Source organism: Sorex fumeus, unplaced genomic scaffold (assembly GCF_029834395.1).
Source record: "Sorex fumeus unplaced genomic scaffold, SorFum_2.1 ptg000122l, whole genome shotgun sequence".
NCBI lineage: Eukaryota > Metazoa > Chordata > Mammalia > Eulipotyphla > Soricidae > Sorex > Sorex fumeus.
In genome coordinates this window covers 19,601,217-19,624,831 of record NW_026606179.1, presented here as the reverse complement: position 1 = coordinate 19,624,831, position 23,615 = coordinate 19,601,217, and the positions used below count along the sequence as shown (strand labels likewise).

Genomic DNA, 23,615 nt, shown 5'->3' with positions numbered 1-23,615 from the left:
TTGACCCCCTCGACCCTGCTCCCTGCAGAACTTCAAGCGCGAGGAGCAGAACTTTGTGGTGCAGAACGAGATCAACAATATGTCATTCCTGACAGCTGACAACAAGAGCAAGATGGCCAAGGTGGGCATTTTGTCCTGCACTGGGGCGGCAGGGGGGCAATCTTGGGCTCCCCCTGGCCCCAGTGGCCTCTTCCTTCCCCCAAGTCCTCCCTGCTGGGTCCCTCCTCCCTTTCCCCTTCCTTGCTGCAGCTTCCTTGTTCCCCCACGTCCTCACCCTCCTCCCCTAACTGTCCTCCCCGCCACCATTTCTCCCCTATGCCCTGTACTAGCCCTGGTCCCTCTTTTCCTCTCCCCTAACCATCCTCAGAAACTCCCTCTGCAGGGACCCTCTGACCCCATGAGGGGATGTCTACTGGGGTGGGGGAGTGAGGCGCGGGGGTTCTCGGAGGTCTGGGGTAACCCTTCTTGTCTCTGTCTGCAACCCGGCGAAGCAGGCGGGAGACGTACAGGTCAGCCCCATGCCTGGAACCTTCCGCATGGCTCTTGGCTCGAACCCTCTTCTCCCTCAAACCCAGAAAATTCCCACCCCCTGCCCCTTCCCATCTCGAGTTCCCATCCTCTTTCTCTTCCTCACTGACCCCCCCTGCCCCACCATCCCATTTCCTTCCTGACCCTCAGCTTTGAGGAATTTTAATTTTTTTTTAACTGTTGTTAAAAAAAAAAGAAAAAAAAAGACCTCTGGACTCTCCCAGCATCGAGCTTCTGGGTGTCCCCGTGGCGCATGGTTGGGTTCTGGAATCAGTCTTGAGTTTGAGTCCTGACCCTTGGCAGCTGGCCTGTGACCTTGGCCAAGTGTCTTGTCCTCTTGAACCTCAGTGGGCGCTGGGCTGCGGCCGATACACTCAGCGGTGCTGCATGCGTGACCTCAGCGTGCCTGGCACCCAGGGTGTGCCCCAGCCTGTGTGCCCGCGTGGTGTGGCTCTGGCCGAAGCTTGTCACCGGGGCTTGTCAAGGCATGGCAGGGGTGGCCCTGGCCAGGGGGTCTGCACCGCCAAGCTCCAGAGTACGGCTGTGGGACTCTGTGCCCCGTGTTTCTGCTGCCAGATCTTTCTGGAACTCTCTTGCCTCTTCTGTCTCCTCGACCATCTCCGTCTCTCAGTTTCTCTTTTTCTTTCAATCACTCTTGACTCTTGGGAAACCTTTCCGGCTCTGCCTCTGTACTTCTTTCTTGGGGTCTTGGTCTTGGAATATGAAGTGTGGGTTTGTGCATGGCATGGGGGTTGTAGGGACATGGGGGTGGGTGGCGGGGCTGCTGGGAGAAGATCTTTGGGATCGGAGAAGAGCCTGGAATTTGGACCCATTCAGAAGAGTTTGAGGGTCTAAGCTGGGCCTTTGGGACCAGGAGTGGCTGGGGCCCAGGTTGGGAGTGGAAGCTGAGGCGGGGGCGGGGTGGGGGACATCCGGATGGGGCTGGGGTGTGGGCAGTGGCTGCAGGCTGAGCCCTCTGTCCCCGCAGTCGGGTGGCTCGGACCAGGAACGCACCAAGAAGAAGCGCCGTGGCGACCGCTACTCCGTGCAGACGTCACTGATCGTGGCCACGCTCAAGAAGATGCTGCCCATTGGCCTCAACATGTGTGCGCCCACCGACCAGGAGCTTATCACCATGGCCAAGACCCGCTACGCCCTGGTGCTGTCTTGCCCCCTCGAGCCTCGGGCACCCCACTCAACTCCCAGGACCCCAAGGCCTTGCTGGGCCCCCTAAGACTCCTTGAGCTTTTCCCCAGGATTCCCAGGACCTCATGCAAGATGCTGCTAGACCCCTTGCCCCCCTCCAGACCCCACAGTGAACTCTCAGGGACCTACTGAACATCCTCCCCCCAAAACTACGACAAACCCCCCATGACCTGAGAGTCATCTCTGAACCTCCACCAGGACCTCCCCCAAGTCCCCAGGACTCCCCTGTGTTCCTCACAGTCTCACTGGCCTTCCTCTGGTCTCCACAGAGCCAAGACACTATTGCCTTCCCCACCCGCCTGCTCTGTGGACACCAAACGGAGCCCCAAAGACTCTCAGTGATGCATTGAGCACCCTGGGGCCCCCAGGAGCTCTGCCCTGCCCAGGACCACACACAAAACTCAGCTCTCTCGGATCCTGGGGCTCCACTGACAATGCCCCGAGCCTTTCACCCCCTGGGGAGCCCCATGGCAACATCCCAGGAACCTGCTTACCCCAGTAGAGGGAATAGCCTTCCCCTGATTCTCAGCAGCCTCAGGGGCCAGGCAGCCATCCCAGAGTCCTGCCCGGGGGGTTCTGTACCACCGGGATCTTGGCATCCCAAACCTCAGTGGCTTTCTCCTGCAGGACTTCAAGCTCCTCCTAGGACCTAGCAAGTGATCTCCCCCAGGGCACCTCAGACCCCTCAACCTCATCCTCAATAATCCTTCCCCTGGGACCCTAAGGAGCACCCCCTGAAGACTCCCTCTCTTGGGCCTACACATAACCCTCACCCATAACCTGAAGGGCCTGAATCCTCCAGATGACCCCTTCACCAGTTCCGAATTTCACCCCCCTGCTTATTTCCAGCCCCAGCTGGACCCCACAGCCCCCTCTGACCTATGGGGATCTCTCCTCACACTCCCCCCCCCCCAAGTTCTCCCTGTCTCCAGCAGGACGCGTCCTCATCAGCAGAACTCACACCAGCTTAGGGGGTGGGGTTGGTACTTGGAGGGAGCACCCAGAAGGAAGGGGTTGTGAGCCCAGAGGACACGGGCCTCGGGTGACCCTGCCTGGCCCTGTCCCCCCAGAAAGACACGGATGAGGAGGTCCGGGAGTTCCTGCACAACAACCTCCACTGTCAGGCAAAGGTATGTGCTCACATCTGCATGGAAGCTGCCGTTTGAGCCCTGTTACCTGGCGTGGAACCACAGACCCAGGGACCTGAGTGGTAGCCTAGTGAGGAGGTTATCTGCCTTGCATGTGGCTGACCCGGGTTCGATCCTCAGCATCCCATCCCATCCTCTGAGCCTGCCAGGAGTGATTCCAGAGCACAGAGCCAGGAGTGAGCTCTGACTCTCTCTGGGTGTGGCCCGAAAGAAAGACAAACCTAGACTTAACCCCCCACCACACCCTTCCCAAAAAATATCCAGCACCCTGGAAGTGGGGGCTGGCAGGACAGGGGCCCTCCAAGAAACCCCACCGAGGGACTGGAAGGTGGCAGCGTGGAGCCCTGAGCCCCTGTGTCCATGCAGGTCGAGGGCTCGCCGTCTCTGCGCTGGCAGATGGCACTATACCGGGGTGTCCCGGGCCGGGAGGAAGACGCTGACGATCCTGAGAAGATCGTGCGCAGAGTCCAGGAAGTGTCTGCGGTGCTTTATCATCTGGAGCAGGTGCGTGGGACCGGACAGGGCTCAGAGTGGCAGGGGCTGATCTGGTGGCAATGCCTTGAGTCTGGGGCCAGGGTCTTGGGAGAGTTTGAGGATTGGCCTGGTAGAGAACTTAAGCCTGAAAACCGAGCCCAGTTAGAGAAAAGGCCATGTCCACCCTGGGAGTCGAGCCTGAACTTGAACCTGGTCCCGGATGGGCGGAGGATGGGATTCAGGCCAGGCCCAGAGTCTGGGGGCATGAGCGACTGTCTCGCCAACAGACTGAGCACCCTTACAAGTCCAAGAAGGCCGTGTGGCATAAGCTCCTGTCCAAGCAGCGTCGGAGGGCCGTGGTTGCGTGTTTCCGCATGACACCCCTGTACAACCTGCCCACGTAAGTCCCCCAGGAGGGAGGAGGGGAGCCAGACACAGGCAAGGGGCGGCTGGGGAGGAGGGAAGGGGGAGGACCCACACATGTGGACAGCTTAAGAGTGGGGGGAGGTCGCCCGGGGGGGTGGTGAGGAGCCAGAGAGACAGCCCATGCCTTTGCCTGGCAGGCACCGGGCATGCAACATGTTTCTGGAGAGCTACAAGGCTTCGTGGATTCTGACCGAAGACCACGGCTTTGAGGACCGCATGATAGATGATCTCTCTGTGAGCTGGGGCAGGCACGGGGCGGGCGGGTAGCCACGGTGGGGAGCCCCCTTCACACCCAGGACCAAGGCTCGGGCAGAAGCAGGCAGGGATGCAGAGTGGGGGGTGGGGGTGGGGTGGGGAGGAAAGGAAACCTCACCAGCTCTGGGGTCACAAACAGGAGGGGATTCTGGAACCCCTCCCCAAGGCCTCATCTCTCTCCCCCAACCCCCGCCCCTGCAGAAAGCCGGGGAGAAGGAGGAGGAGGAGGAGGAGGTAGAGGAGAAGAAGAAGCCAGACCCCCTGCACCAGCTGGTTCTGCACTTCAGCCGCACCGCCCTGACGGAAAAGAGGTGAGGGCACTTCCTCTGCTCCCCTCTCCAGGGACACCCCCCTGCCCCCACTGTGGGCCCTTTATTGGCGCAGGTTCCCGGCCCCTCTGTGGGTGAAGCACTTTGTCAGGGCAATGCCTGTGCTAGGGGAGATGGACTCCGGCTGGCCTGGAAAGCGGGAGAAGCTGGCTCAGACAAAGCCAGTCTGATTCGAGGGTAATGAGGCTATTAAGATTACTTTCCAACAAGTGGCCGTGAGAAAGGGAGCTTTCCCCTCAGTCACACACAGGCGCCACAGAGCTAATGACACGCTGAGGGATAAATACCAGTAATAAGGCTGCGCTGTGGGCCCTGAGAACAGGCGCCCCTTTACAACCGCTTATTATGTGCATGGCACCTGCTGGGCTCTTGACCTCCACATTCTCTCACTGGATCTCTGGGCTGCACACCAGATACTGTGCCCACCCCGTCTGGGGCCCGGGAGAAGAGGCACCGGGGTTTCCATTGCTCCAGTGGCCTGACGTCAGCCAGCTGGGCACATGGCTGGGCACACACAGGCTCTGCCAGGGCCTCTGACTCATCTCGCTTTCTACACAGCCCTTTGGAACTGTGTCTTGTGGGCACAGGATGGGAACTGACCACCCAGATGCAACCTCGTGGCAGGCAGAAAGGTGCAAAGATGGCCCCTGTCTCTATCCTGGGAGGAAACGGTCCCTAGTGGCTTCGGCCTATGTCCCATTAGCCAGAATTCTAACCACAGGCCCAGGGGCTGCAGGGACATGGGGGAAGTTGATTCTCCAGATTTCCCAGCCCCCGACTCTGAGTGAGACTGCCCAGGATTGAGTCCCAGTGCAGGCTGTGTGACCCTGGCTGAGGAGGGTCACTGTGCCTCCCTCTTCTCTGTAAAACAGGGCTGGGAATGAATACTAGCATTACTAAATACTAGTGTTACTGTGAGGATGTTGGTTGAGTCACATAAAGCACTTCAACCACTGCCTATCTGCTGTTGTGAAAAGGTGGAAAACCACAAGTCTGCGGCCTTGGTCATAGCTGCTGGTCAGCCAGCTGGTGTGCAGATGGGAAAAAGGTTTTGAGGAACGCTGAGAAAACAGACCCAACAGGTTAAACACTCAGCGGGCGTGGGCCACCCCTCCTTCGGGTCTGACTGGCGTTGTCATTACTGGTGACTGTTGTCGAGAGAGCCAGCAGGCAGCAAGATGGCCCCAGTGTTCCCTCAGGGCTGTTTAGCGAGAGGAAAGGCAGCCCCCTGTGGCAGGAGATGGGGCAGAACTCCCACAATAAACTTCACGGGGCCCATGTGGTCACATGACCTTTTCCAACCTAATCTTTGGTCAAGTAAATAGTTCTTATTGGTTCAGCCTTGATCACCTGCCACTCAGGCACCGGACATTTGGCCCCCATCTGAAACACGCCGTTGTTAGTGGCCAGCTGGGAAGGGGCAGGGGAGGCCCTTGGTCCAGTCTTGGTCCTGACTGTCTTCCCCACTTCCTTCCTCAGCAAACTGGAAGAGGATTACTTGTACATGGCTTATGCCGATATCATGGCGAAGGTAAGACCCTGCCTTGGTCCCCGATGGGTTCTCTAGCACACCCTGCTGTTCCGGTTTGCTCCAAGGACTTGGCGTGAATGGGTGTCCCCCCCCCCCCCCCCCCCCGTTCACCTACATTCCTAACCTGTGTCATTCTCAGAGCTGCCACATGGAGGAAGGAGGGGAAAGTGTGGAGGCTGAAGAGGAGGAGTCTGAGGTTTCCTTCGAGGTAAGTGGGACCATCCCTACCACCCAGCATGGGATCGCAGAGCAGTGCTCTGGGCTGGCCTGGCACTGGGGACACAGCCTTCCCCTCCCAGTCAGTCCCAGGGGTAGATGATCCATCAGCTGCAGTAGCAGCACTGAGCACTCATGGTCAGTAGGATGGAGGCCACTTAGGCAGAGGAACTGGGGAGCCAAGCAGAGCACCAGCCTGCAGGGAGAGGAGTCAGGGAGGGCGTCTCAGAAGAAGGGGTGCCAGAACGGATAGATGAAAGAAGTGGGTACCACTTGAAGAAGGGGCGAAAGAAGTTCCATGTGGAAGGAATAGTACAAACAAAGACAGTTAGAAAGAGCTGGCTATTCACTCTTTAGAGCTAACAGAAAGCCTGACATTCTCCCCACCCCCACCCCAGTGTTGGGGATTGAACCCAGGTCTCTTGTATCCCAGGCTTGTGCTGTATCAGTTAGCTACATCTCTGGTTGATCATCTCCCTGAGTTTTTCTTCCTTTTTTTTCTTTTTGGGTCATACCCAGCAATGCACAGGGGTTACTCCTGGCTCTGCACTCAGGAATTACTTCTGGTGGTGCTCAGGGGACCATATGGGATGCTAGGAATTGAAGCCGGGTCGGCCGCGTACAAGGCAAATGCCCTCCCTGCTGTGCTATCACTCCAGCCCCTCTGAGTTTTTATTTAGGGGAGATGAGGCTTATACCTAGAAGTTCTCAGACCCAAGGTGTACTCCTGCCTCTGAGCTCAGTGGTCACTCCTGGCAGAGTTCTGGAGGCCAAATGCAGTGCTAGGGGTCAAACACAGCTTGGCTGCGTGCTAGGCAAGTGCCTTACTGTACTTTCCCTGGATTTCTTCATCTTTTTGGTGCCAGGTCCCCTTTTAGCATCTTCTGAAGCCTTCTCAGAATCATGTAAATTTTTATTGGTTTTATTTGGAGCCGTACCCAGTGGGGCCTGGGGGTAACTCCTAGCTCTGTCCTCAGGTCACTTCCCAAGTGCTGAAGGATCAAGTGGTGACAGAATCACCCCTGGGTCTCCCACATGCTCTGTGCATGGAGCGATCTCTCTAGTCCCGAATCATGTTTTTAAATGTCTAAACTGAATTCCCAGAGCAGGAAGCATCGTATTGAAGTAACGCTATTGTTTCAGGAAGTTGTGGTGGTGATATCTGTACTTTATGAATCTACTGTGGGCTCTTAACTAAGGTAGTAGATAAACAATGATGAGCTGTGGATTGTCCTCAGATGTGACTGTGTGGGGCTTTGGTCCACAATGAAGGAAATACTCTTTTCAATGAAGTGAATGGGACACATACATATAGAACTTTCTTCCGCCCTACCCCAACCTCCTGGATTTTCTTCTGTGACCCCTTGGAGGTCCATGGGCTCCAGATCATACCACACCATGCTCCACATGAGGGGAAAGGAGGAAATTGGGTCTCAGTGGCTGGCAGGAGCTGGAAGCAGCAGATGTGTCTGCAGTGGGAAGGGCATGGCTGGGCGATGAGAGGCCGTGGGGGCGAAGGCAGGCAGCGGGGGCCTGGATTCACTTGCCCCTCGTGCCTGGCTCTGGCAGGAGAAGGAGATGGAGAAGCAGAGGCTCCTGTACCAGCAGGCACGGCTGCACAACCGCGGGGCAGCCGAGATGGTGCTCCAGATGATCAGTGCCTGCAAAGGTGGGCTGGTTTCCGGGGTCTTGCCCTCTCCTCCCCTCACCCTTACCGTCCATACCCCTTCTGGCTTGGTGGGGGGCTCTCCCACACCCCATGTGCCTATGCGTTGCCCTCTTCCCCCGCCCCCACCCTCCCTCCCATGCTTGCCTTGCAGCTTCACCCGTGTTCATGCTTGCCATGGTAGCCGACCCCTGACCCCCACGCATGGTGGGTAGAGAACACCGCAGATTTGCTGTCTAATCTAACATCTAACGCCTCTTCCAGGAGAGACAGGCGCCATGGTGTCCTCCACCCTGAAGCTGGGGATCTCCATCCTAAATGGGGGCAATGCGGAGGTGCAGCAGGTAACAGACAGACAGAGGGACTTGGAAGAAGGGCGGGGTGGGGCAGCACGGGGGTTCAGTTCCTGTGTGACTCGAGATCCCCCCCCCCGCCCTCTGCAGAAAATGTTGGATTATCTGAAGGACAAGAAGGAGGTGGGCTTCTTCCAGAGCATCCAGGCGCTGATGCAGACATGCAGGTGGGTGATGGTCTATGTGCCTGGGGCTGTGCCCCTCTGCGGGGACCACTTCTACTTCCGGGTCTGCACTCTTGGTGCCGGGGAACCAGAGGCCGGCTCAGCCCCGCCCCTGAAGCAGGGACCGTACTGCTGCTCACATGCAGTCATGCGATGGCACGGGGGAGGCAGACAGTACCCCAGGCTCTCAGGAGGAAGATTCAGATAGCTGCGACTGGAAGGGTCACCTGGGTTGGGGACGTCACCGAACCCCTGTTTCTGTCACTTCTCCTCCCATCTCCTTTGTTCTTGAAGCCTCTGGAGCATCGACAGCTTCCTGGTTCTGATTCTCCCTCTTGTGCACATTTCTCGTCCCAGCCCTGCCTTTCTTCCTCAGTGCTGTCTCACCTCCTGCTGTTGCTCCTTTTGCCTCCTCTTCATGTCAGCTCCCTCCTGCATCTCCCCTGGCCCCCACCCTACCTCCAGATGGGGACGCAGACCCTAGAAGAGAGGAGGGCCGATGCCTAATTACACCTCCTCCCCACCTCCACTTTTTTTTTTCCTCCATGATTTTAGTTTGGGAGCTATACCTGGCTGTGCTCAGGACTTACTCCTGGCTCTGTGCTCAGGGATCACTCCTGGATGTGATCAGGGGACCTTGTGGGGTGCTGGGGATAGAGTCTGAGTCAGCAGGAGCTTTACCCACTGTGCTATTCTCTCTGGCACCAATTTCTTCTTTTATTTTTTTTAATCATTATTTGTGTTTTTTTCTGGGGCCACCTGTAGCAGTGTTCAGGGCTTACTCCTGGCTCTTCACTCAGGGATTACTCCTGGCAGGTTTGGGGGACTGGATGGGTTGCTGGCGATTGAACCTAAATTGGCTACATGCGAGGCAAGTGCCTTTACTCACCACACTGTTGCTTCAGTATTTCCTTTTTTTTTTTTTTTCCATTTGTGGGTCACACTAAGCAGTGCTTAGGGCTTACTCCTGGGTCTGTGCTCAGGGATCACTTCTAGTGGTGTTCAAGGGCCATCTGGGATGCTGGGGATGGAACCCAGGCCAGCAGCATGCAAGGCCAGCCCCTTACCTTCTGTACTATCTCTCCGGCCCCACTCCCTCTTTTCTTTCACTCAGCGTCCTGGATCTCAATGCCTTCGAGAGACAGAACAAGGCAGAGGGGCTGGGCATGGTGAACGAGGATGGAACTGGTGAGCCCTGTCTTGGGCTTCCCTCTCCTGGGGCCATCCTCTTCCTGCAGGATCCCCCCCCCACCCTCACCCCTACCCCCGCAAACATTGCCCTTGCCTTCAAGATCTCCCTTCTCCCTGAGGACGTCCAGAGCACCCTCCCCCACTCAGTGGTCCCCAGTCCAGCCCCTTGCTCCAGTCCTGTTCCTGTGGTTCCTACCAGGGGTGGGGGTGGGGGTGTCTGTAGTCCTGTTCTCTTCAGCCTCCCCACGTAGACCGCCCCCCTCCCCCCCCCACATGCCCAAGTATCCCCATCCTCCACCCTGCCCCGGTTGCTGTTCTCTTATTAATGTGCCTAATCCGGATTAATGGAGTCTCCTCTTTGCCGTGTTGTGACGTGTCTAACCCTTCTGCCCTCATCCTTGCCTCTTGCCTCTCCACCTCCTTCTGTCCATCTCTCTGTTCCTCCTCCCGCTGGACTCTCCTTCCCTATTCTCTTCCTTCTGTGTCCCTTCCCCTGTGGCCGTCTTTCTCTCTCACTGTGGGTTGTCTCTGCGTCTGTCTTTGTCCCCGACCCTGTCATTGTGTGTTTCCTGTCTGTCTCCTTCTGTCTCTCTTTCTCCCTCTTTTTCTCCTGCTTCCTCCTCCCATCCTGTTGGCTGCCCCAGTCATCAACCGCCAGAACGGTAATTCCCCCAGCCCATCCTCTTTGCTTTGCAACTTCCCCTTCCCTCTAACCCCCAACCGCCCCTCCTCCTGTGGGCTGAGGATCTGGGACATCCAGGGGAGGGAGGAACTCTCAGGTGGGTGCATCATACCCACAGGAGCTCAGGGTTCCAGAGACCAAGATTCGGTCGGGACTGTGAATAAACTTCAGTTTCCCCATGTGGATAGTTGTAGCATCCATAGAAGATGCCAGAGACCTCTCTCCACCGGGATGTTCTTGGGCTTCCAGACCCAGATTCGCAGTCTTGGGATTGGGTGATCCCCACTCTCCTACCCTGCCCACTGCGCCTGGACCTCTGATTGGCCGGGCCTGTGGCTCCCATCCAACCGGATTGGCTGCCTCCAGCATCCACTCTGATTGGTGTGCCTGCCTCCTCCTTGCCTGCTCTGATTGGCCCATTCACTGTCTAGCTTCCCTTTCCTTTCCCACCCCTCCCTTCCCACCCAACAGGATTGGCTTCTTTCAGATGCCTGCTCTGGTTGGCCCATGTTCAGGGGCCTCCCTCTGCTGCTTCAGGGTTGGCTGCTTTCAGGGCATCTGAGCCAATCAGCTGGCGTCCTGTTCCTTTTCCCAGCCCAATCTCCCTGCTCAAAGCCTTTGTGTGGAAGTGACCCCACAACCCAGTAATTCATTAACCCTGCGGCCGGGGAGGGGAGCTGTATGAGGTACCAGTTGCCGTATCCTTTGCTGGGTCTGCAGACCCCTGGACATCACATGAATGAGAACATCAGAGGAACACTGATGTAAAGACACTTGAGGACCAGCTCCTGACTCAGGGCCCTTCAGAGCCCCATCTGCTTCTGTCAAGGACAGAAGTCAGGACCCCCTGTTGGCTTGGATGCCGGTGGTCCTCACAGTGTCTTGGAAGTGGCGGCTGCCCCTCCCCGCGCCCCTCTCCCTTGCGCATGCGTGTGCCGTGTGCATGGGCAGGGTGCATGTGTGGGCTGTGTCCTGGCGCGTCTCATCCCTTCTGGGCCCTGTCCCCATCTTCCACCCAGGAGAGAAGGTGATGGCAGATGATGAATTCACCCAAGACTTGTTCCGATTCCTGCAGTTGCTCTGTGAGGGGCACAATAATGGTGAGGAGGAGGGGTGCGCTGGGCGGAAATGAGGTCGAGGCTTGGGGTAGGTGGTCGGGTGTTCCACTCCCCGGATCATTGTCCTTGACCCTCGTGTCTCCGTCCTTGACTTGAGCCAGTGTCAAGCGTGTCAGCCTCCTTCCTGCACCTCTCCCCGTGTCTAGAATCTATCCACTTTGCTTCACTTTCACCTTCTCTTAGCACATGTTCTCAAAAGCAATCTGACAAAAAATAATTTGGCCCCAAATCACTTTGCCCAAACAACCTGTTAGCCCCTGTAATTTTCTACGACCATTCTGCAAAGACTACCGAAGTTTGGTAAAATGTGGTGTATTCCTGGACCCAGAGAGATAGTTCAGTGGGTAGGATATTTTCCTTGCACAGGGATTGATCCCCAGCACTCCGTATGGTCCCCTGAGCCCCCAGCAGGGGTAATTCTTGTGTACAGAGCCAGGAGTAACCCCTGAGCATCACCTGGTGTGACTCAAAAACTTAAAAAACAAAAACTGTGGTGAATTACTTTACTTTGGGTCTAGGGAGGTAATCTTCATCATCATCATCATCATTATTTCTTTGGGGGGGAGGAGCCCCCGAGTCCTGTTCAGGAGGCCTAGGGTCCCCATCAGAGATTCTCAGCCAAGAGGCCGGGATTTCCATGCAAATGCCTGAGAATGTGGTGCTGCTTCTGCTTAGGCCCTGCAGAGCTGGGGACACCCAGGTCTTCCTGCCATTTTTCTGAGACCTCTAGGTCACGCCCAGTAGTGTTTGGGGATCAGACCCACGCTACGCATGCGCCCTAACAGCAGCACTATCTCCCCTGCCAGTTCTGCATTGCAGAGTAGGCAGAAGGGAAATGGTCCAGGGTGGGTTGGAGCATGTGCAGGAGCCCCAGGTTCAGTCCCCTGCCCATTGGGAGCACCCCTGAGCTCTATGAGTGCAGCCCCAAAGCTAAAATTGCTTAACACTGGAAAAGGAATCTTTGAAAACTCCATCTTAAAGTTTGCTTATGAACTACTTTGCTAGGGCCAGCGAAACTGAAAGGATGCATGTGCATGTTTTGCACGTGGAAGATTAGGTTTGATCTCAGCACCAGTTGGTCTCTGAGTCAAGTGCAGTCCCCAAGAACTGCCAGCTGTGTCCCCTAAACAGGCCAGCCCTGAAATCCAACCCATGTTGGCCTCAGGAAGGCCGGCAGACTCCTTCAGAGTTCAAACCCGAGTTTCCCCAGCTTTGGTCGGGTTGAGACCATTTCCCCAAAGCCCGAGTGACACAGCGACTTCAGCTCACCTCGAGGGAGAAAGTGTAACCTCTGGTAGCACACAGAGTGCTGACATGAAAGGGACAGAGCTTGCACCTCCAACACTCATCCCGTTGTCGGCATCATTTTCTACAGCAAACAGGTAGTCTATGGCTTGTGGTTTTAGTGCTCAGCAGGTGATTATAAAACCACAATGAGCATTCATTGTGTTGCCCAGAAATGAACATTCATGACAAGAATTGGCGTTCTAGCCTTTGAACTTTCTTAACCTCTTTGTCAGTGTTCTCTCTCTCTCTCTCTCGCTCTCTCTCTCGCTCTCTCTCGCTCTTGTTTTTTAAAAATTTTTTATTGAATCACCATGAAATATTCAGTTAGAAAGTTGTTCGTGATTAAGTTTAGTCATACAATGTTCTAACACCCAGCCCTTCACCAGTGCACATTTCCCACCACCAGGCCAGTGTTTTTTTTTTTTTTTTTTTGCTTTTTGGGTCACACCTGGCAATGCACAGGGGTTACTCCTGGCTCTGCACTCAGGAATTACCCCTGGCGGTGCTCAGGGAACCATATGGGATGCTGGGAATCGAACCCGGGTCAGCCACGTGCAAGGCAAACACCCTACCGGCTGTGCTATTGCTCCAGCTCCAGGCTAGTGTTTTCTAAGGTAACAAATAGGTGAATATCTTTTCACCTCACTCTTAAAAGAGCTTATATAACCTATTGCTTTGCATTAGCAAAAGCTTTTGTGTCCTAGTTCTGGAGTCCACCTGCTTAGGTACCCTGGTGCCAGGTAACGAAGGTTTGCTTTCTTGAATTTTATCTCAGGTGGAATCTGTCTTGGAGGGTTTTATTGGGGGGGGGGCAGGGATCCACATTTGGTGGTTCTCAGGAGCTACTCCTTGCTTGATGCTCATGGACAATTCCTGATAGTGCTCAGAGGACCATATGCAGTGCCAGAAATTCAACCAGGGCCGGCCACATGCAAACAAGTGTCTTAATCCAAGTGCTTTAATCCTTATACTGTTTCTCCAGACAACAACTGGGGGATTTTTTTTTATGTAGGATTACTGCTATTTATTCAGCCACTGATTAGCTGATTGAATTGGGCATGAACTCCACCTTAATTTTATTTTTCTTCATAATTTTATTTATTTTTCTTCTTATATTTATTTACTGAATCACTGTGGGAAAAGTTACTAAGCTTTCAGGTTTAAGTCTCCATCATACCATGATCAAACACCTTTCCCTTCACCAGTACTCATTTTTCACCACCAAGAACCTCAATATACTCCCCCTCCCAATGCCTGTGAGGCAGATGATTTCTACTTAACTCTTTTCTACATTGATTACATTCATTACTTCGACAAAAGATGCACCATTATTGTTTAGAATCCCCCCCCCCCCCCAACAATCAGAATTGCTGAAAAGGCATTGTGAAATACTTTGTTTTCTATAGCTGGTTATGAGAATCATATAATGTCACACAGCCGTAATTTTTGATTTCTGCAAAGAGCCAGATAATTACGAGATTGGTTTCTGTGCGTCTGGTGTTATGGCTGTGCCAGAGAGCCGCTCGTGAGGGGCATCTTGTGACCTCGATAGAGCGTGAAGGATGAGCCGGTACTGCCCCACTTCCCATGAGACTGCAGTTGCCCCGTCATTGCCAGCTCATACCTGGCTTTCTTATAAGCTCTGAGGCGGCAGCCACCTTGCTGCTGGGGGGGGGGGGGCGGGGGGGGGGGGAAGGCGGAAGGAAGCAACACCCTTTCCCTCCTGGGGAGGCATGGCGCCATAGTTTAACGCATGGTCCATTCACTTTTCTGCCGCAAGCTTCTGGGCTCTGGACTAAGTTCTTTTGCCTCTGAGCCATGGCCGTGCCAGAGAGCCACTCGTGGGGGGCCACTCGTGACCTCGGTAGGGTGTGAAGAACGAGCTGGTACTGTCCCCCTTCCCATGAGACTGCAACAACTGGGGGATTTTTAATGAACTTTTGTTTCTTGAGCCTTTGAATTTTGAGAAATGAGATTGATCTTACAAGGGGGGAATTTTTTTCTCTTTCACCAAAATTGTCAGCAAATTTTCTGCCCAAATTCATGAATTCATTAGCTAACCCAATCACATAAATTTTTTTGGTGGGGAGATCACATCCAGTGGTGCTTAGGACTTACTCCTGGCAGGGCTCTGGGGACCATATGGGATGCCAAGGACTAAACTCAGGTTGGTTGCGTGCAAGGCAAACGCCCTACCTATTATACTACCACTCTGTCCTGGCAATCACATACTATTTGACGTACCTTTCCAATCTTAGATTTAACGTAGACCCATTTTCAGTGTAGGCCCTGTGATTTCCAGCACTGTTGATAATAGTTTCATGCACCCAGTGTTCCAATTCCAAACCCACCACCAGTGTCAGTGTTCCCCAAACTCCTTCCCTTCCTGGCCCACCTCCTTATCAAGTGATTTTTTTTAAATTTAATTATTGTATTTTGGATCACATGTTTACCATAGTGTTGGCTTTTAATTTTTTTTTACATAGTGCTGGAGCAATAGCACAGTGGGTAAGGCGTTTGCCTTGCACGCGGCTGACATGGCCAACCTGGGTTCGATTCCTCTGCCCCTCTCAGAGAGCCCAGCGAGCTACCAAGAGTATCTTGCCCACACAGCAAAGCCTATCAAGCTCCCTATGACAGTATTCAGTATTCCAAAAACAGTAACAACAAGTATCACAATTTGTTGTGAGACGTTACTGGTGCCCGCTCGAGGAAATCGATGAATAATGGGAGGACAGTGCTGCAGTGCAGTTACCACACTTCTCCACCAGCCACGTGTCCAGAGCTCCTCAGACTTTGTACATCTTGAGTACTCAGTTATATTTGAAAGAGGCAAAATGATGCTGTTTTAGCTGCGAATTCTTTTCAGAGGAGCAAGCTATCTAGTTAGCCATTTAGGCCCATAGATGGTCTGGTTTAAGTTAGTGCAAAGGAAGTAGAAAATAGGGTTGATGAAGAAGTCTATCCATTTGCTAATAAAATCTTAACTATTGGGGTATCATCTTCATTTATTTTGTTTTTTTGTTTGGGGTCCACATATAATGTGCTGAAGGCTTTCTTCTGGCTCTGTGCTGAGGATCACTCCTGATGGAGCTTGAGGGACCATATGGGATGCTGGGGATCAAACCTGTGTTAGGCACATGCAAGGCAAGTGCCTTACCTGCTGTAATATGTTTCTGGCTCTATAATCTTCATTTATAACATGAAACCAGGTAAAAATGGGTATTTAGCAATGGTCTTGAGATGGGGGAAGAGGAGTTCAGGTGGGAAGAGAAATTGAAAGAGGAAAAACCTTCCAAGGTTTGCAGAAGCCATCCTGTGCAAGTAGACAGCTTCTAAACGTTAGAACGATTTCCCTGAAGGCTTCTTTCATTGTCTTGATTTGAAGAATTGTGTCATTTAGCAAATGGGCCTACAGCCAGACACTGAAGGATGCCTGAAAACTGTGAAGAGATCTTCTTCAAATGCTGACTTCTGGGCCCACCCCAGTTTCATATGCGGGAGTTCAGGGCTGGTGTCCAGACCCTGCATTTCTAGCACAATCCTAGGAGTTGCAGATGCAACTCTGGAGAATTATTGCTCCAAAGTACAATCCCATAACCTCTGCACTGCTTTCAAGGCTTTTACAAACAGCTAAGGAGGGTCTGGGAAGATAGTACAGCAGGTAAGGTACTTGCGTTGCACACAGCCAACTCAGCTTCTGTCTCCTGATTGCATCTGGTTCTCCCCAAGATCTGCCATGAATGGTCCCTGAGCATAGAGCAAGGAGTAAGCCCTGAGCAACACTGGGTGTGACAAGAAAAAGAAAAAGGTGCTGGAGTGATAGTATGACAGGGAGGGCATTTGCCTTATACATGGCTGGCGGGAGTTCAATCCCCAGCATCCCATATGGTCCCTTGAACACCACCAGGAGTAATACCTGAGTACAGTGCCAGGAGTAACCTCTAGCATTGCTGGGGGAAGGGAAAGGAAGGAAGGAAGGAGCGAGCTAGCTAGCAAGCTAAGGCATCCTAAGCACGTCTTCAACCAGGAAGCCCTAATGTATGTGAAAGCATCACAACTTCACATCAGGGCCTGACTGCAGGGCCCATGGGGGACACTTAGTTACAGAGTGTGTGGGGTGGGGATACAGGTTATCTGCCACCTGGGTTCAATAACAGGCCTGAAGTTAGTATCAGGAATGTGTGCAGCTAACTCCTGCTTCTCTTTCAGATTTAGTTCAGAAGTCCCTCCTCCAGGGAGCCTTCCCTGACCACCCAGATTAGGTCAGGCTTCTCCTCTAGAGTCTTCCAGGCCCCTGGGTATCCCATATTATACCCTAAGCATTCTGCCAGGATCTCCCAGCATCATGCACCAACCGCGAATAATGCTTACTCTTTACTGCATTCTCACCATGGAACTCCCCAGTCAAACATTGAAGCAGAGAATGGCCTAATAAACCCCCAAGTGCCTGTGACTCAGTGCCCACAGCTATCAGCCTCTGCCACAGCGCATGTTCTTCAAACAGGAAACCAACTCTCCCAAAGGGGTTTATTACATAGTTCTCATCTGAATTGCCTGGTGGTTGGTCCAGGGAACATTAAAAGAAGCTAAAGCCCAGGTTTTGTTAATTAAAGTAAGGTTCTAAGTCACTTAGTCTGGAGGATCCTGTGTAATGGAATTACTAAAATATCCTTCCAGGTGATGGACCAGAGAGAATACAGAGAAAATACAGGGATTAAGGTGCTTGCCTTGCTTGCAGCTGACCCTGGTTTGAGTACCTAGAACCACCTGTGGTCCCCTCTGCACTGCCAAGAGTGACTCCTGAACACTTCCAGATGTGGCCCCAGAGCACAAAAACAAAATGTTTCAGGGGCTGGAGTGACAGTACAGCGGGTAGAGCGTTTGCCTTGCACGCAGCCAACCTGGGTTTGAATCCCAGCATCCCATATGGTTTCCCGAGAACTTCCAGGAGTAATTCTTGAGTGCATAAGCCAGGAGTAACCCCTGTGCATTGCTGGGTGTGACCCAAAAAGCAAAAAAAAAAAAAAAGTTCCAAATGATTCTAATGTGCAGCTAAGACTGTGATGCCGAGAACAAGTTTAGTGGGCAAGTTCTCCAACTCTTTAAACCCGTGTAGGGCAGAAAACCCCAGGAAATAAAGCCCATGATAAGGGTATAGCAGTTTCACTGCTTGACAAAATTACTAAAGAAATTCAGAATTAGAGGCAGGACCATAGTAAGCATGGTGTTTGCCTTGCATGGGCTGATCCAGGTTTGATCCCCAGAACTGCATATGGTCACCTGAGCTCACCAAGAGTAATTCCTGAGCATAGAGCTGGGAGCAAACCCTGAACATTACCAAGTGAGCTCCACCCCCACAAAAAAAAAAAGAAAGAAAAAGAAAAGTAAAAGAATGAGATGCCCTCTGGCAGAAGCTGGGCAGTAAGTGCTGTCTCCATGAATGGACATCCCATCAGCCACTTCCTCTCACACCTGGACATGCTCAGTGAACCCTGGTTCATCTCTCTAGATTTCCAAAACTACCTGAGGACACAGACCGGGAACACGACCACTATTAACATTATTATCTGCACGGTGGATTACCTCCTGCGGCTGCAGGTAAGGTTGACTGTGCCAGGTGTTGATCTGGGTTGGCCCCATAGTTGGCCCCAGTCCCCTCATCACCGGTCACACCCACCCCTAGGAATCCATCAGCGATTTCTACTGGTATTACTCTGGCAAGGAGGTCATCGAGGAACAAGGCAAGAGGAACTTTTCCAAGGCCATGTCGGTGGCCAAGCAGGTGTTCAACAGCCTCACGGAGTATATCCAGGTAGGACCCGCCTGTTGGGGCGGAAGGGCTGTCCCTCACCCCTGCTCCAGTCCGATCAGGCGCTCCAGCAGCCCTCTCCCTGCCCCGCAGGGCCCCTGCACCGGGAACCAGCAGAGCCTGGCACACAGTCGCCTCTGGGACGCCGTGGTGGGATTCCTGCACGTGTTTGCCCACATGATGATGAAGCTTGCTCAGGTTAGCGCCCCTCAGTACCTCCAGCTACTTCTGGGCATCACCCCTATTCTAGGCCCAGGGTTGTTTGAATCTGAGCGGGCCAGCGGGGCAAGAACATCAACCAATCGGGAGAGGTTGCGAGGCTAGCGGGCTGAACGTCCAGCCAATGAGAGTGTGTCTAAGGAACCAGCCAATGGAGATTGGCGAGGGGGTCTAGCAGAGAGCCAATCAGGAAGGAAACTAGATTTGGCCGCCAGGTGGGAACCAGTCTGGAAGATGCTGGCCCTCTCAGATTCAGACAACCTGGGCGTAGAATGGGGGTTATCTCACCTAGAGCCGAGAACCTCGGCTGAAGGTGTGCTTTGTTTCTTTATTCTGCCTGCGGCAGATGAGACCCATCTCAGTCATCCATGATGTAAGGTCCCTTTTGAACCCATCTTCCAGTTGCAGAACCTTGGTGCTCTCCTTTGCCCCACCATCCCACCCCTTTTGCTGCCTGGCCAATGTTTCACGAACACCTTCTTTGTTTTGCTTCTCTGGCTAACGAATTCCAGGTTTACCATATACATTTTACCAGCGCTTAGCGTTTAAGGGGCACCATTCACATCCAAAACATCTTAAATGTCACGGTCATGGTCACGGTCCTCCCCTTGTTCATCGATTTGCTCGAGCGGGCCCAGTAACGTCTCCATCGTGAGACTTGTTACTGTGTTTGGCATATTGAATACGTCACAGGTAGCTTGGCAGGCTTTGCTGTGCAGGGGAATAACTTGCCGGGCTCTCCCAGAGAGGCGGAGGAATGTATCTGTGTTTATTACAGGAAGTTTTTTTTTTTTTTTTTTTTAAAAGAAAAGAGTAATCCAGCAGAGGGCAGTAAAGTATTCTGGATATTATAATTCCCCAGCAAGAAGAATGTTGAGGGAGACAGTTTTTTCCCCAACTCCTGGGAGTCCCTATACATACAAGGCTTACACTCTACCATCGAGCTACCTCTCTGGCAAAGGAGGTTTTTTGGGTTTTTTTCTACTTTATTCTGTCAGGGGTTGATAGTAACTCTGTCATTTGGCAACTGACTTGAAAGCAGTTGATCTTCGACTGTGTTTCCTGTGCCCATGCCCTTGAAGAAGGACTGTTGGAGTAATCATAAGATTCTAGAAAATGTTAGTGTTTTAATGTGTAGAATTACACATGCTGTCATTTCTAATCCAGTTAATTCATGGTCCAGGGCTAGAAATTCAATGCAGAGTGGTGGCTTAGGGGCGTAAGACCTGTAACAGTTCACATAGCAGATACATGGCCTAGAGTGATGTCAGCAGAATTCTATCTTCACTCGTCTTCAGTCTCAAACAGGCCTTCCCCCAGGGTCTGGGAAAATGATGCTTTTGGCTTCCCTCAACCGCAAAGAAAACCCCTCTTTCCTCAGAGTTTCAAAAATAACTCTTGAGTCTCTCTGTTTGGACTGTTGAGTCACATGCCCAGCGTTGGACCAATCCCAGCGGGGGTGGGTGGGGACAAAATTCTGATTGGGCAGATCTCGTTTTAAATCCACCTACTCAGGAAGCAGGGGTGGGAGGCTGGAAGATTGGTCAGTCCCGTCTCCCCAGAGTGAACTGTTAGGAACTGAATCGTGGGCAAACACTTGCAGGCACCCACCATTCATATTCCGAATGCTGAATTCTTAGACTATGAACGCAGAGCTCTGGACCTGTAGGAACTCTAGAACTTAGTGGATCTTGGATGAGTGAGGGGGCTCAGAGGAGCCTTCCTCCAGCCAGTTTACTTGGTGTGTATATATATATATATATATATTTTTTTTCTTTTTGGGTCTCATCCAGCGATACTCAAGGGTTACTCCTGGCTTTGCACTCAGGAATTACTCCTGGCGGTGCTTGGGGGACCATATGGGATGCCGGGAATTGAACCTGGGAAGGCTGTGTGCAAGGCAAATGCCCTACCCACTGTACTACGCTCTAGCCCCTACTTGGTATCTTTTCACCGCCTTTAGTTTCTTTGGTTGAACCATATGAAGTCACAACTCTGCGGATCCAGAATGGCCGAATATTGCCAATTTGATGTGGCACGGTCTGACACAAACAGGAAATGAGATGTTTTGCATGAGACCTAGGGCTCCATTCATAGCACCAAGCAAAGATTGGGGAGGGAGGGCACCTGGGGCAGAAATTTGACTTTCAGTGACCTTACACAAGGCACTGTGACAGAGGAGGCAGTGTGCTCAGAGTCTCCCCAAGTGACTTACCAGAAAGCCCATGGCTTCCTCCTTGGGCTGCCTCCTGGCTCACGTTTTCCATTGCTCATTTCATTCTGCAAACATGTGGAGCACCAGCCAGAGGTCCAGCACTGAGCTCTCACCCCTTCCCAAGTCTGGATTTCTCTCTCCAGCACCATTGCTGTCTCTCTGCCCTAAGTGCCTGCTCCCCAAGCCCCGATCTCCTCCCAGTCATCCTTGTCTGCCAGCCCTGTTCCTACACATCACCTATCTGCCTTGCTTGGCCCCCCAAGTGCTAGTCCACCCCCACAATCTTGTCTCTCTGCTCCTTACCCTGCTTCCGAGGAACATGTGTGGACTCAGTTCCCCTCGGAGGTAAGAAGGGAGTGAAAGGGCCCCGCAGGGTGGGTGAGGAGGGTCCACAACTGCTGGGTGTGGGGGAAGCATCTCAGCAGACATCCGCCTTCACATAGCCGGGCTGGACCTTCCTAGGACTCCAGCCAGATCGAGCTGTTGAAGGAGCTGCTGGATCTCCAGAAGGACATGGTGGTGATGTTGCTGTCACTTCTAGAAGGTAAGGGACTGGTGGGCAGGGGCCAGGGGAGAACACTACTGAAGTTCAGACAAGGCTGGAATATAGCTCAGTGATAGAGCACTTGCCTTGTATGTGTGGGGTGCTCGGGGTTTGCTTTCTGGCCCCACAAAACAAAAGAAACAAAATAAGGCAAATCATTTGGTTGGAGACATGGTTCAAAGGGCTGAACGCACAGTTTATATAGAGGAGTCCTGAACTCAATTCCTTGAGACACACAGTCCCCCAGGCATGGTGGGGAGCAATCTCCTGAGGGCTTGGCCCCTTAGGTGCCAAACAAGAGCTGAGAGTAGCCCACAGATATTAGCGATTTTGCCCACACACACACCAGGATAAGGAAAGCCTCAGAAGCGCCATCTGAGACCCAGAAGTCCCCAAACTTTGACCCCCATCTGATATCATGTCAGAGCCAATAGTTTCTGGAGAAACTCAGCAAACAGTTATTGAATATTTGATATGGGGCAGACCCTGACTGTGATCTATCAGCTTGGTTTCCTGAGAAATCTTAATGAGGTGGGTAACTTGGCTACTTTTATTTTTGTGTGTACTTTATAGTTATTTGCTAAATATATCACCTAGCTCTTACTGCCTAACAAATATTCCCCAAACACAATTATCTTCAGACAATCATAATATATTGCTAATTGTCACTGTGCTCCCGTTATTCATCGATTTGCTCAAGCTGGCCCAGTAATGTCTCTGTTGTGAGGCTTTGTTGTTACTGTGTTTGGCATATTGAATATGTCACAGGGAGCTTGCCAGGCTTTGCCGTGCAGGCGAGATACTCTCGGTAGCTTGCCGGGCTCTTCGAGAAAGGCGGAGGAATCGAACTCGGGTCTGCCATGTTGACTGCTTGCAAGGCAAACGCCCTACTCGCAGTGCTATCGCTTCAGCCCATATTGCTAATTAGTCAGTTTAATCAATGAGGACTTTTTATACAGATGTTTGTATAGAGTGACAGTGGTAGGGCATTTGCCTTGCATGTGGCGGACCCAACCGACCCGGGTTCAATTCCTCTGCCCCTCTTGGAGAGCCCGGCAAGCTACCGAGAGCATCTTGCCCGCAGGGCTAAGCCTGGCAAGCTACTCATGACATATTCGATATGCCAAACACAGTAACAACAAGTCTCACAATGGAGACATTACTAGGCCTGCTCGAGCAAATCAATGAACAACGGGAGGACAGTGACAGTGACAGTGACAGCCTTCATCTTTACATGGCTGCATAGGGCTTCCATTGTGTGGCTGAACTGGGGGTCTTTTAACCACACCTTATTCTGTTCAAAGATTTTGCTTTAAAATTCTTTTTATTATAAAAAAACATTACAATGACTAATTCTCCCGCAGCATCTCCACACTTTGGTAACTAGTCATTGCCAAAAAGGTTCCCTCGAAACATCAGATTTCTAGCTTTTCTTGAAAGTGGGACAGTGGGTGACCACATTCTCCCATGATAAAAACCAATGGGACTGGATTAAGTAGCTGAATCAAAGCATATGAAACCTCTTGCTTCTGATACCCTCACTAGGGTTGTGTATGACTTGTCCTTGTCTTCTGATGTTTTTTTTTTCTTTTTAGGTCACACCCAGCGATGCTCAGGGGTTACTCTTGGCTCTGCACTCAGGAATTACTCCTGGCAGTGCTTGGGGGGGGGGGGGGGACCATATGGGATACCAGGGATTGAACTTGGGTTGGCTGTATGCAAGGCAAACACCCTACCCACTTTACTATCACTCTGGCCCTGTCCTTGTCTTCTGAGACACATCTAATGAAATATTTAAGAGCAAGGGGCCTCCTGGCTATATTTTGCTCTCAAATGATTTCATGGGAAATCTGTGTAGGTGGTACTGGAGCGATAATATGGGGTTAACCTTTTGGCTTTTGGCCTCTGTGCCTGCAACCCCAGTTCAATTCCCCAGCACCATGCATTCTCCCAAGCAGAGTGGGAGTAGTCTTGAGCACTGCTGGGTGTAGAGAAAATATATGTGTGTGGGGTGAGGGGGTAGGGATTAAAACACATGTGGCAAAATGTAGGTAATTGGTAAATTTCAAATGTCTGGGACTCCTTGCAGTATTCTTAGACTGTTTTTCTAATGGGGGCAGGGGGGGAGGCAGGCATTCAGCAATGCTCAGGGCTTACTCCTGGCTAAGGAGTCACTCCTGGCAGGGTTCAGGGAACCGTATGGGGTGCTGGGGATCTAACCTAGGTTAGCCACATACATGGCAGTGTGCTT

The 23,615-nt window shown here is 52.5% G+C and overlaps 1 protein-coding gene across 6 annotated transcripts in view; it reads left to right on the top strand.

Annotated features, from left to right (window-relative positions):
- Positions 1-23,615, top strand: part of RYR1 (ryanodine receptor 1) — a 116,395-nt gene that overhangs the window by 68,114 nt on the left and 24,666 nt on the right. For 2 of the 6 annotated variants that reach the window (XM_056137232.1, XM_056137229.1), the window contains 20 exons: positions 29-121; positions 495-509; positions 1,517-1,687; positions 2,805-2,864; positions 3,249-3,386; positions 3,644-3,756; positions 3,920-4,016; positions 4,239-4,348; positions 5,846-5,897; positions 6,037-6,105; positions 7,683-7,782; positions 8,044-8,123; positions 8,223-8,299; positions 9,411-9,484; positions 10,132-10,149; positions 11,189-11,269; positions 18,087-18,175; positions 18,261-18,389; positions 18,480-18,584; positions 21,283-21,364. In XM_056137232.1, coding sequence (XP_055993207.1) covers positions 29-121; positions 495-509; positions 1,517-1,687; positions 2,805-2,864; positions 3,249-3,386; positions 3,644-3,756; positions 3,920-4,016; positions 4,239-4,348; positions 5,846-5,897; positions 6,037-6,105; positions 7,683-7,782; positions 8,044-8,123; positions 8,223-8,299; positions 9,411-9,484; positions 10,132-10,149; positions 11,189-11,269; positions 18,087-18,175; positions 18,261-18,389; positions 18,480-18,584; positions 21,283-21,364 — 1,753 coding nt within the window. Of the gene's footprint in view, positions 1-28; positions 122-494; positions 510-1,516; positions 1,688-2,804; positions 2,865-3,248; positions 3,387-3,643; positions 3,757-3,919; positions 4,017-4,238; positions 4,349-5,845; positions 5,898-6,036; positions 6,106-7,682; positions 7,783-8,043; positions 8,124-8,222; positions 8,300-9,410; positions 9,485-10,131; positions 10,150-11,188; positions 11,270-18,086; positions 18,176-18,260; positions 18,390-18,479; positions 18,585-18,951; positions 18,979-21,135; positions 21,166-21,282; positions 21,365-23,615 lie in introns of all 6 variants that reach the window. The other 4 variants (XM_056137233.1, XM_056137230.1, XM_056137227.1 and 1 more) reach the window with 3 other exon arrangements.